This window comes from Saimiri boliviensis, chromosome 8 (assembly GCF_048565385.1).
Source record: "Saimiri boliviensis isolate mSaiBol1 chromosome 8, mSaiBol1.pri, whole genome shotgun sequence".
In the NCBI taxonomy this organism is placed as follows: domain Eukaryota; kingdom Metazoa; phylum Chordata; class Mammalia; order Primates; family Cebidae; genus Saimiri; species Saimiri boliviensis.
This window is the reverse complement of record NC_133456.1, coordinates 107,779,323-107,791,665: the sequence shown is the minus strand read 5'-3', so window position 1 is coordinate 107,791,665 and position 12,343 is coordinate 107,779,323. Positions and strand designations below refer to the sequence as shown.

The 12,343-nt window shown below is 45.5% G+C and overlaps 1 protein-coding gene across 13 annotated transcripts in view; it reads right to left on the bottom strand.

The window, feature by feature from the left end:
- The window catches only part of FRMD4A (FERM domain containing 4A), a 682,989-nt gene that overhangs the window by 158,488 nt on the left and 512,158 nt on the right, over window positions 1-12,343 (bottom strand). For all 13 annotated transcript variants that reach the window (XM_074405013.1, XM_074405018.1, XM_074405014.1 and 10 more), the window contains one exon: window positions 1,197-1,289. In XM_074405013.1, coding sequence (XP_074261114.1) covers window positions 1,197-1,289 — 93 coding nt within the window. The remainder of the gene's footprint in view (window positions 1-1,196; window positions 1,290-12,343) is intronic.

The following is a 12,343-nucleotide window of genomic DNA, read 5'->3' as shown; positions in this document are numbered from 1 at the left end:
TAAGATGAGACTGAATACGTTCACAGCTGTTAAACAAATCAAAAACGCATTAACCTCAAGTTGAAATTTACTCTGCCAGCTGAGGAAAAGTCATACACTTGAGCCTGTTAAGTGGACCCTTTAACTCTGGTTTTAAGCTCTTCCGATGCCTTGTGTGGCTTAAGGATGGCTACGTCTGGAACTGCATTCCTGATCATGCTCTTTAGGAATGACAGAATTGCCTATCATTTTACCTCGCTCCTGAATTTCTGTTAGCATATTTTAAAAGAACAGGGTGAATGGGCTGGGCACAGGTATTAGAGTCCATGTAAAGACTGAGGCATCAGGACCTCAATGCTTCTGCAACTGTGTTGCAGTGAAGGTTCTGGACAGAGAGAACCTGGTGGCTTCACAGACTGGGTGTTTCGGAGCCGCTGGATTAAGAGCTCAGATTCTAATTTTGCTACTGAATCAGACTGCCCCTGAACCCCCGACCTTCCCAGCCTCTGGCTTTTCACAACCTTTTGCAAACAGAAGTTACAAGTCCTGCTGTCTTCATAAGCCTGCTGCAAGTATTAACTCTTGAAATCACTATATCCCACAAATAGTTCCCTTTGCAAGCACAAGATTTCTTAGACTAGACTGATGAATAGAAAAATGCCCATTGTTTCTGCTGTGTTATTCAGCTGTATACTCCCTTGCCAGGAAATGCATATGGGCTTGTGGTTTGCTGCTGGCTTTTGACTACTCCTACTTGGGATAAACTTCCCACATTTCAAGAGATTCAAGTGGCATCCCTTCCAAAAGGAAAGAATACAAAGGCTTTTGTTACATCATTTCAAATTACCACCAAAAGAGAATCCCGTGGCCTGTGCTCTAAGAGACTCATTGTTGGAGATACATGACCCTCCCCAAAAATGCAGAAAAAAGTTTTCTTTTGTCATTCCACACCCAAGCATCCTAGTGCAAATACACAACACACGTGCTTGCACACTCACAGACACACCCTGCGCCCTCGCACCTTGCGTTTCCATCTGTGAGGCACGCCAGCTCTGCTACAACCTTTATCGCTGGTGATGATCCAGGACAAACCTGAGCGCCCATTCCTCTGTTCTGTTCTGGACAGAGGATGTCCAGATTCCTTGGAATCACTCTGCCCTCCCAGAGTTTTCTGCTAGAGAACACAGAGAAGAAGTGTGGACACCAGGTGTACATACCTGACACAAAAGTATAGAACCACGGGTCCTGACTTTTTAGGGAAGTCGTGTTCCAATACTCTTCGATCTAGTTGAAGCCAGTTTAAGTGTCCCCTGAGGAAAATAGAGACAAATTGGTTAGGGGTTTACATTTTGCAGAGGGTTTTTTTTTTTGGGTTGAAGGTATATATGCGGCAGAACGTACTGGGTGGTGAATAAACTGGAACTTTCACCTTTTTCATTTTTATTTTTTTGAGACAAAGTCTTGCTCTGTAACCCAGGCTAGAGTGCAGTGGCACAATCTTGGCTCACTGTAACCTCCACCTTCTGGGTTCGATTCTCCAGTCTCAGCCTCCTGAGTAGCTGCGATTACAGGTGTGAGGCACCACGCCTGGATACATTTTGTATTTTTAGTAGAGATGGGTTTCACCATGGTGGTCAGGCTTGTCTCAAACTCCTGCCTTCAGGTGATCTGCCCACCTCAGTCTTCCAAAGGTTGGGATTACAGGCGTGAGCCACGGCGCCCAGTCACCTTCACCTTATTATTCAGTTTAGAGTATTCAAGAACCCAAAGGCACTGTGTGGGGGACACCGAGTCAGCAGTGGGTCCTGTGTGACGTGAGGGGGAGAATGGGAACTGGAGAGTGAAGGGATTGGGACCTGCTGTTTCCCAGAGTGCACTGAAATGAAAATGTCATCCTAACCCTCCTTCTTGTCCTGAATTGCCTTTCCACCACTCCCCCAACTGTCTTTTTTTCCTGAAGGCCTCAAAGCACACTTTAGAACATGTTAGCAGTCTTTACAACATCTTGCTGGAAGTATCTGGGGTGAAAAGCGAACCATACACAGTGTCTTAAAATGTTAAACTTAGGGCCGGGGGCAGTGGCTCACGCCTTTAATCCCAGCACTTTGGAAGGCTGAGGCAAGAGATCCTCAGAGGGTAAGCACTTTCCAGGCGGAGACTGGCCTGTGCAAAGGCCCTGGGGTTGGGGATCTCACTGTCCTGTGAGTGGAAAGCCATGAGGCTAGGGACAGCCCCGAAGGCCACGTCTTGGAGGTTAGTCTTGGAAGAGTGGGGCAAAGCCACAGAACAACTGAGCTCAAGAATCTACTCTTTCCTTTCCCCTCCTGTCTGTTTCCAATGTCTGCCCATCCTCCTGGAGGAGACAGTCCTATAATCACTTTACAGAGTAAACCCACGTGGAATAGACTTGAGCGACCTCACTCATTTCCCCGAGTGGCTGATGCTGTGTGACATGTGTGCAAAAGACTGTGGATAACGAGAAACAAAATCTGCCTACATCACTGTCTAAGAACGCCTGCCCCTCTGAGCACACGCTCAGAACTCTGAAAAGGAAAGAGAGAACACACACAAGCGGCTTCCATCCCCTTTCTGAGGCTTCAAACTGCACCTTTGACACACGAGGGAAAAAAAAATCCCTTTCCACAAAGCCCACACCTGTGGCTGTAGGGAAGCCTGGCGAATCTGCCTTAGAATACTGGCCACCTGAGGAACTTCTTCCAAGAACCTCCAGTCGAAAAAAAAAATGTCCATTAACTTAATTTTTTTGTTACTTTGCTCTGAACATAGGAAAAGTAAAACACAAATGAAAAAGCCGGGCTCAGTGGCTCACGCCTGTAATCACAGCACTTTGGGAGGCCGAGGTGAGCAAGTCACTTGAGGTCTGCAGTTTGAGATCAGCCCAGCCAACATGATGAAACCTCATCTCTACTAAAAATACAAACATCAATTGGCGTAGTGGCACGTGCCTGTAATCACAGCTACTCTGGAGGCTGAGGCAGGAGAATTGCTTGAACACAGGGGGTGGAGGTTGCAGTGAGCTGAGATGACACCATTGCACTCCAGCTCAGTATTCAATGCACAGGACACTAAGACTCTAGAGTCCTCCCCGACCCCAGGGCCTTTGCACAGGCTAGGCTTTCTGCCTGCAAAGTGGTTGCCCTCTGAAGATCTCTTGCCTCAGCCTTCCAATGTGCTGGGATTAAAGGCGTGAGCCACTGCCCCTGGCTGTAAGTGTAACGTTCTAAGACCCTGTGTATGGTTTGCTTTTCACCCCAGATACTTCCAGCAAGATGTCTTGAGAATTGCTAATATGTTCTAAAAAATAAGAAAAATAAATAAATAAACGGAAGATGATACTGTAAGTAAAATAACAGGACCAACTTCTTCCAGAGAGCTGGGATAAATTCCGTTCTGACTAGAACACAAGACCAGGAAACAGAAGGCCTGGGTGCCAATGTCATCTCTGCCCATGCCTGATAATGCCCGACAGGTACCACGATGTTTCAAACCTCTGTGCCTCTGCTCATGCTGTTCCCTCGCCCCAGTACGCCTTTCCCTTCCTTCTTCCCCAGCGAGGTCCTGCCCATTCTGCAGGAATCAGCTCTCATATCTCTGCTCCAGAAAGTCTTCCCAAACCACACAGCAGGTGGCATGGGGGCTCCTCCTCCGATACTTACAGCACCCACACTGGGGGCCCACCCGTTTCTGTACTTCCCAGTCTACAAACTTGCTCTCTATGCATTCATTTTTCCCTAGTTGACTTTTTTTTTTTTTTTTTTTTTTTTTTTTTGAGATGCAGTCACACACTGTCACCCAGGCTGCAGCACAGTGGCGCGGTGGCCAGTGGAAGAGGCAGACTTCCCCACACCTGGTTTCCTTGGACCCACAGGAGGAAGAAGCTCAGCTGCCTCCATTTTAAGAGCTTGTAAAAGTCACTCACGGAAGGCGGCTTATAAAGGCAGACTGAAGGGACATGTGACTCATCCAAGGCCCCTTATGATAAGTGTCCACTATTTGGGCAAAAACTAAAAGATGGGCTAAAAAAGCAAACTGGAAACCACAGTTCTGGGGCTACCACTTTTCGCTGCAGTAGCACTTGTTAAAATATTGTTTTCGGCTGGGAGCAGTGGCTCACGCCTGTAATCCCAGCACATTGGGAGGCCAAGGCAGGCAGATCACCTGAGGCCAGGAGTTTGAGACTAGCCTGACCAACATGAAGAAACCCCGTCTCTACTAAAACTACAAAAAAAAAAAAAAAAAATTAGCCAGGTTTGGTGGCAGTTGCCTGTAGTCCCAGCTACTCAGGAGGCTGAGGCAAGAGAATCGCTTGAACCTGGGAGTTGGAGGTTGCAGTGAGCCGAGATTGTGCCACTGCATTCCGGCCTGGGCAACAGGGCACAACTTCGTCTCAAATAAAATAAAATAAAATAAAATGTTGTTTTCTGCTCATCGCATTGAGTCCAAAGTCACATTTCCTGTACTCCACAGGGTCAAGAATTCCACACTGCAAAGGGCTTTTGCTTTCCTATTTAACCCTTCACAGTCCTGACATCAATTGCCTCCCTCAAATCTTTTATGTTTCCTTTGCATTAGGATGGACTCGATGCAAAGCGGTAAAGAAGCATTTCCTTTATACAGTTTAACTAAGAGATGCCTGATAGCTTGGTTTTCACCATTCTCATTGATTTTTCATTTGAGAACGCACATCATTGCCTTTGCCAATAATAACGCAAAAAAAAAAAAAAAAAAAAAAGCATCCCAGCAGCCACTCAGAGTGTTTTTGTTATTATGTGACTGATAACTATCTTTAAAGCTGAGCAAAACAGTGCTCATTTGGTTTATGGTTGTGGTAGGTCAAACTGTCAGGTCAGTAATAAATATGCGATTGCTTACAGGCAATAGAAATTGGAAGCGTTCATTTAAGACTGCTTTTAGCTTCTATATATAAAACAAATAGATTTTTGGTTCAAGTGTTGGTAGCTTCAATAGAGATGGCCTCAGGGACAGCTTTGTTTATAGTTACTGGAGGGTGGGGGTGTGTGATAAGTCACTTTCCAGACCCAGGGGGAGAATAATACTGTCTGGCTTCTACATGTTTTTACTGTACACAGCTTCCTATGGAATGAGTTTCTACAGAAAGCCAAAGCGAGAGATGAAATTCTTACATGTTGATCTATTTAGAGACAGGGTCTCACTCTGTCGCCCAGGCTGGAGTGCAGTGGTGTAATCATAGCTCACTGCAGCCTTGAACTCCTGGGCTCAAGAGATCCTCCTGCCTCAGCCTCTGGAGCAGCTGGAACTATAGGCACATTCCACTGTGCCCAGCTAATTTAAGAACTTATTATTATTATTTTTTTGAGACATGGGTCTTGCTATGTTGTCCAGGCTGGTCTCAAACTCTTGGCTTCAAGCAATCCTCCCACTTTAGCCTTCCAAATGCTGGGATTACAGGTGTTAGCCACCACACCTCACCAAGTGGATGGAATGCTTATAGATGTTGCTGGATGGAAGTGGGGAGAAGAGCTCTTCAAATGGAAGAATGTTGACATATTTAGTGTCCTTGTCTTGTAGTGTGTGTTCATCAAGGACAGGCAAAGCACTGTGGGAGGCTGAGGCAGGCAGATCACTTGAGGCCAGGAGTTTGAGACCAGCCTGGCCAACACGGTGAAACTCGTCTCTACTAAAAATACAAAAATTAGCTGGGTGTGGTGGCAGACACCTGTAATTCTAGCTAGTAGGGAAGCTGAGGCACGAGAATTGCTTGAACTCAGGAGGCAGAGGTTGCAGTGAGCCAAGATCGTGCCACCACACTCCAGACAGAGCAAGACTCCACCTCAAAAAAAAAAAAAAAAAAAAAAAAAAAAAAAAAAGAAAAGAAAAAAGAAAAAAAGGTCAGTGATACTAACTATAAACTCTTAATAATACAGGAAAGTTAAAGTAGGGTACGTACTGGGGAGACCAGATTACTCAATCATGGGCTATCCAGCCCAGGAGAAATTGTTTGCTCCACTATGTTTTCTTAAGTCTATTCCAAATTTTCTATTTAAAAATGTTTCATTTTATTTCATTTTTTAGAGACAGTCTTGTTCTGTTGCCCAGGCTGGAGTGCAGTGGTGCAGTCACAGCTCACTGCAGCCTTGAACTCCTGGGCTCAAGTGAACTTTCCATCTCAGCCTCCTGCAGAGCTGGGTCTGCAGGTGCACGCCACCACTCCTGCCTAATTAAATTTTTTTGTGTGTGTGAAGTAGGGGTTTTGCTATGATGCTCAGGTTGGCCTCAAACTTCTGGCCTCAAGCAATCTTCCCACCCCAGCCTCCCAAAGCACTAGGATTGCCGGCATGAGCCACCATACCCAGCCCCCAGCTCTTCTTTTCTAGCAGCTTCTACACCGCATTTTGTGATTCACTTCCTAATTTATAAACACAAGCTCAACAAGGCGTCAAGGGCCAGCTCGTTCTGGATCTCCAGTGGTTAACAGCAGATGCTAAATAAATATTTGTCAAGAGAATGAATAAATCACCTTCACAATATGCCCTGTAGATCCATATTCTTGTAGGTTCAGGGACTGCTGTGTAGACACAGCTCCCGTCCTAAGCAAACAGTTGCCATATTAAGGATTCACTCGGCTCACCTGCGCCAGGTTCCCATCTCCCTCAGGTCATCTGCATTGGGAAGGAAAGGCGAGGAGACGCCTCATCCCTAAGCTCTCCTTGGAGAGCACCCTTCTTTTTTTTTTTTTATTTACCTTAGCTGCACACAGAAAGAGTTGGCTCAAGCCTATAATTCCAGTACTTTGGAAGGCCGAGGTGAGTGGATCATGAGTCAGGATTTCAAGACCAGCCTCGCCAGCATGGTGAAACACCGTCTGTACTAAAAATACAAAATATTAGCTGGGCATGGTGGCGTGCACCTGTGGTCCCAGCTACTTGGGAGGCTAAGGCAGAAGAATTGCTTGAACCCAGCACGTGGAGGGTGCAGTGAGCTGAAATCGCACCACTGCACTCCAGCCTGGGTAACAGAGGGAGATTCCGCCTCCAAAAAAAAAAAAAAAAAAAAAAAAAGAGCTACACTCAAGCCCTTCTAGGGTCACTAAATATAAGGTACTGTTGTGTATTTGCCATTGTTTCCAACAACACAGCATGGGTCATCTGAGAGGTGGTAATGAACGCTGAATGCCGAGTTCCCAGAAGCAGGACTTTCTCCTCTCCCACCGTCCAGCAGACAATACATGGAAATCCCAAACCTATTTCTAAATAAATGACTTACCCAGAGCTGCGTCTTGTGGTGGTTTCTTCTGCAACTGGGAATCTGCTTTTCTAGTTTGTTTATTTTTAAATTGTAGATAAGCTTGCAGCCAGGCATACTGAAGGACTGAACCCTTTTCAGAGGCCCCAGCAGGTGCCAATCATGGCTGAAACGTACGGACTCGAGGAGAGCACAGTCCCGGACTCGCTCCCTCGCACCCGCGTTCCCCGCACTGGTTCTAAAGAGGCATCTTCATCGAGTCAGTCGAAGTTACCATTAACCTTAACAGTTTGGGTATATCAGACTCCCCAGACAGCACCAATCAGGCGATTTAATTAATTAAGATACAGGCTGCTGAAAGAAAAATTCCTTCATTGTTTACCTTCTAGGTTCTTAAACTAACATCCTGATCTCAGGGTGTCTGTGAATGCTCTAAAATTTATGCAAAAATTTATTTTGTATGTAAACTTTTATGAAGGAGAGGGAGTGTAATTCAAATTTCAAAGGGAGCTGTGATAAAATAAGAGATTAAAAGCTACTTATTTTCTTCTTTTTTTTTTTTTTTAAGAGACTCGGGAGCGGGGGTCTCCCTCTGTTGTCCAGGTGGGAGTGCAGTGGCTCGATCACAGCTCTCTGCAGCCGCAAACCCTTGGGCTTAATCAACCCTCCTGCCTCAGCCTCCCAACGTGTTGGGATTACAAGTATGAGTCTCAAGCTGAGCCCAAACTATTAATTGGTATGTGAAAATAAATTCTAACTATACCCGTCTTTTAAATTTGCAGTAATGGCTAACCAACTTTTTTTCTCTTTCTTCCTCAAATTTCTAAACACATTTTAAAGGTTTTTAAAAAACCAACAACAAGGGATACTTATGTACAATATTCAACAAGCATTTTCTCAAAATTCTTAAATTTTCTTAAAATTTACGACAGGAGATTCAGATTAAAATTTAAATAGATTATAACAGTCATTACTTTAACTTGGGTGTGTTTGATTATTTCTGCTGAATAGCTTAAAAGTTGTTTAGGCTATAGCTTTTGATAATGGGATCATCCATTGCATCCCCACCCGCTAGTCCGCAAGTTACTTTTAAATTTAATTTAGCTTTGTTGTTGTTGAGATGAGGTCTCACTCTGTCACCCGGGCTGGAGTGCGGTGGTGCAATCTTACTTAGCTCAGTGCAGTCTTGAACTCCTGGGCTCAAGTGATCTTCCTACCTCAGCCTCTTGAGTAGCTGGGACTACAAGTGTGTACAATTTTTATTTTTTTGGAAATAGAGTTTCACTCGTTCACCCAAGGCTGGAGTGCAATGGCATGATCTCAGATCACTGCAATCTCCACCTCCTGGATTCAAGCCTTCTCGTGTCTCAGTCTCCTGAGTAGCTGGAATTACAGGCACGCACCACCACACCCAGTTATTTTTGTATTTCTAGTAGAGATGGGGTTTCACTATGTTGGCCAGGCTGGTCTCAAACTTCTGACCTCAAGTGATCTTCCTGCCTTGCCTCCCAAAATGCTGGGATTACAGGGGTGAGCCACAGTTTTTTTTTGTGGGGTACAGATGGGGTCTTGCTGTTGCCCAGGTGAGTCTTGAACTCCTGGCTTTAAGGCATCTTCCCACCTTGGACTCCTAAATTGCTGAAATTACAGGCATGAACCGCTGTACTCAGCCCACAATTAAAAACATAATAATTGAAATTTTGGTCTTAAAACAGTGATAGAAATATTTCAAAAATACAATGTAAATGTGACTTTATCTAAGGGACGGATGCCGGTGTTTGATAAACGAAAATGTCAGTTTCCCTCTTTGTACACCTGGAAACACCGAACCTGAACGTCCGAGCTGGTTCTCACACTGTGAGGAATGGAACCTGGAAGGGGTCTGTAGCTTTGGAGGCCCGGGTGTGAGTCATTGCTACCCTCCAACATTCAAAGCTGAAGTAGAATCAGCTTTTCTTCTTTGCTCTGGAGGGTGAGAGCAGAGGAAATACTGCAACGTTGCCTCTGTCTAGAACAGGCGTTTTCCCATTTGCGCGCACACCAGAATCAACTGAGAAGCTTTGAAAGATAATATTTAGGTCACACCGAAGCAGATTCAATTGGAATTTCTGGGGGTGGGCCCCAGGGGTTGGTATTTTATAAAGTGTTCCAGGTAATTCCAATGTGCAGCTGGGGTTGAGATCTGTAACTCTGGCAAAATATAAATAATTATTTTAACATCGGATTTATACCAGGCTCTTGGTTAGTTTCAAGATGTCTTAAAGGCTGCCAAAGTGTCATTGTTTGCATATGGCACCACGATTCAGATCATTTATATAGATGACCACAGTTTTATGAGGACAGAGTTAGTAAAAATGAAAGGAGGCCAAATGCAAATGAATCCTGGTACAGAAGAGAGCATTCGTGGAAAAACTGGGGAAATCCGAATCAAGTCTGTAGTTTAGTTAGTAATATAACACTGATGTTAATTTCTTAGTTTTGATTAAAGTAACATGATTTGCAAGATGTTGACATTTGTTGAAGTTGGGTGGAGGGTATACAGAAACTCCCCAATATGTTTGCAATTCTTCTTTCAGTCTATTTCAAAATTAAAGTTAAAAGATTAAAAAAAGAGAAAGCAGGTGTGGTATTAACGCTGCAAAACCATTGATTGCTAACAATATTAAACATTCTTGGGCATAAGTTCTTGCACTGTGGACTCAGATGCTTTATTAATGAATACAACTTATGGAGTGAGAGAAGCTTAGAGAACTTTCCAATTTCCTGTCTACATTTTGCTTTATATATTTTTTCTCCAGTTTCATCTAGATCCCACAAAATGTCAACAGCACTTAATTCTGAATGAGTCTCTAACAATATATGACTGGTTTTCTTTTTGGAGTCAGAGTCTTACTCTGTTGCCCAGGCTGGAGTGCAGTGGCACGATCTCAGTCTCTGCCTCCTGGGTTCAAGTGATTTTCCTGCCTCAGCCTCCCAAGCAGCTGAGATTACAGGCACGTGCCATCACCCCCAATGAATTTTTGTATTTTTAGTAGAGATGGGGTTTCGCCATGTTGCCCAGGCTGGACTTGAATTCCTGACCTCAGGTAATCTGCCCACCTTGGCCTCCCAAAGTGCTGGGATTACAGGTGTGATCCACTGTGCCCCATCTACCACTAGAAATTCTGCTCTTAGGAACGATCATGCTGCTGGTAGGAGTATCCTCCACTTGCAGAGCACTTTACAGTTTACAACTGCTTCCCACGTATCAGCCTTGTTTTATTTGCATTAGAAAACAGGCAAATACATGTGATATACCATAGGCTGTCCAAAGAATTGAGCTACGATTGCATTTTATTATAAAACGGTGTAGCGCCTGTATAAAGCACACACACACACACACACACACACACACACACACACATACACACATACTCACAATACACATGTAGAATTGGAAAAGATGATTATAAAACAATCTTGCCATAGTGTCCTATAATACAGAGCTATGGCGGACACAGTACTGTAAGGCCAGCACTTACTACCTAGGAATCACCAAGCCAGAGCAGGTGACACCCAGGGGCACTATTACGCAAGGGCAGCTCTTGTTCTTTCCTACCAGGAAAAGGAGAAAAGTTCAGTGAGGCACTCACAATGTCTGCAGGCCCTGGCATTGTCCCGCCAGGACTGACAGCCCCTGAGTCATGGTCTCTCCACTGTCCCACCTTGAAGGTGTCAGCTCTTCACCTCCTCTGGGCTCCTGACACCTGCCCTTTCCCCTGTTGTACCAGGCACATCTGCCAGTTCTTTTTTGGAAATCTTTTGCCAGCTCCAGTGGATGGCTGACTTCCTGCTGGCTGGCTGTCACTTCTTCTGTGGCTGGAGAGACCCTCCCACCCAGACTCTAGGGTAGGTGATGGAAGTCGCTGCACTGTCCCTGGATCATGCTGGAAGGATGAGGATGGCTCACTTCTCTTCATCACTGCCCCCGACAGAGCCTCCATGCAGCCAACTCCACCACTAGCAGAGGGGGCAAGACACTCTTATCCAGCCTGACACCCCACACACACGCATTTTATCCAGCCTAGCTTCTACACACACACACACACACACACACACACGCACACACACACACACATGTCGGCACTGAGAGCCAGGAGAGCTCAGACCTGGAGCATACCAGCTTAGCTGGATGGGGAAGCTGGACTTGGCTATGTGCAGCCCCTGCTGTGATGTGTGGCTTTGGTGCTCTCGTCCCTCCTGGGAGAAGAGTGACTTTCTACCTAGGTCTGATTCCCGCCAGCCAGTGCTGTTAGGGCAGTGATCTGAAACGTTCTGCAGATGCACATCACCTTCCCCATCAGCCCAGGATCACATGACCATTTCTCAATTCTTGTTTATTCAAAAGGGAAGCCTAATTGGGGCTCCTCTAGAGTTCACTCCCAGGATCTCTTCGTAAACTTACCGGGGAAATGTGAACAATGGGAATATGATGAATTGAAACAGGGTTTCCTTCTGATTAGTGAAAACAGTCCAAACAGCAATTTAAGTGGTTTATAGTGATTCTCAGGAGAAAAGGGAGAAAATAATCTAAATTTGTAAAAGTAAATGTTCTAGATGTGCATTTTTTAAAAGCATTTAAAAAAATTGCAGTGCTAGGTCCTTCCCGTGAGTGCCCTGAACTCCGCCCATGGGCTTACTTGGTCCTACCTGTGACTCCTCCTGCCCACAGACGGCCACCCCCACCTGCGGTCCAGCTCCCTGCAGGTTCCAGGGTGAGTGGCCGACCTCGCTCCTCCTAGCTTTCTTGAGGGAGATGTGGCTTTGCTCCAACTGCCTGCTCTCTGAACACACCACAGCTTGAAATGTCCCTGATTTACAGGGTGACCGTACGGTCCAGTTTGCCCAAGACAGTCCCAATGACATCCCCTTTTGTTCAGTGTCCCAATCTGGATAATAAGTCATAGGGCTACCCTGACCACTTGCAGCTCGCCAAGGCCAACTGTGGCCATGTGCAGGTACATCTGGTCGCATCTCCCACTGGCCCATGTGGATGCTGCCTGTTCTTGTGTCAGTGGCACCACCTGATTCCCAGGGCCCGGCCTCCCCTGTACTGTCTTGCCCAGCCACTAACCTAATG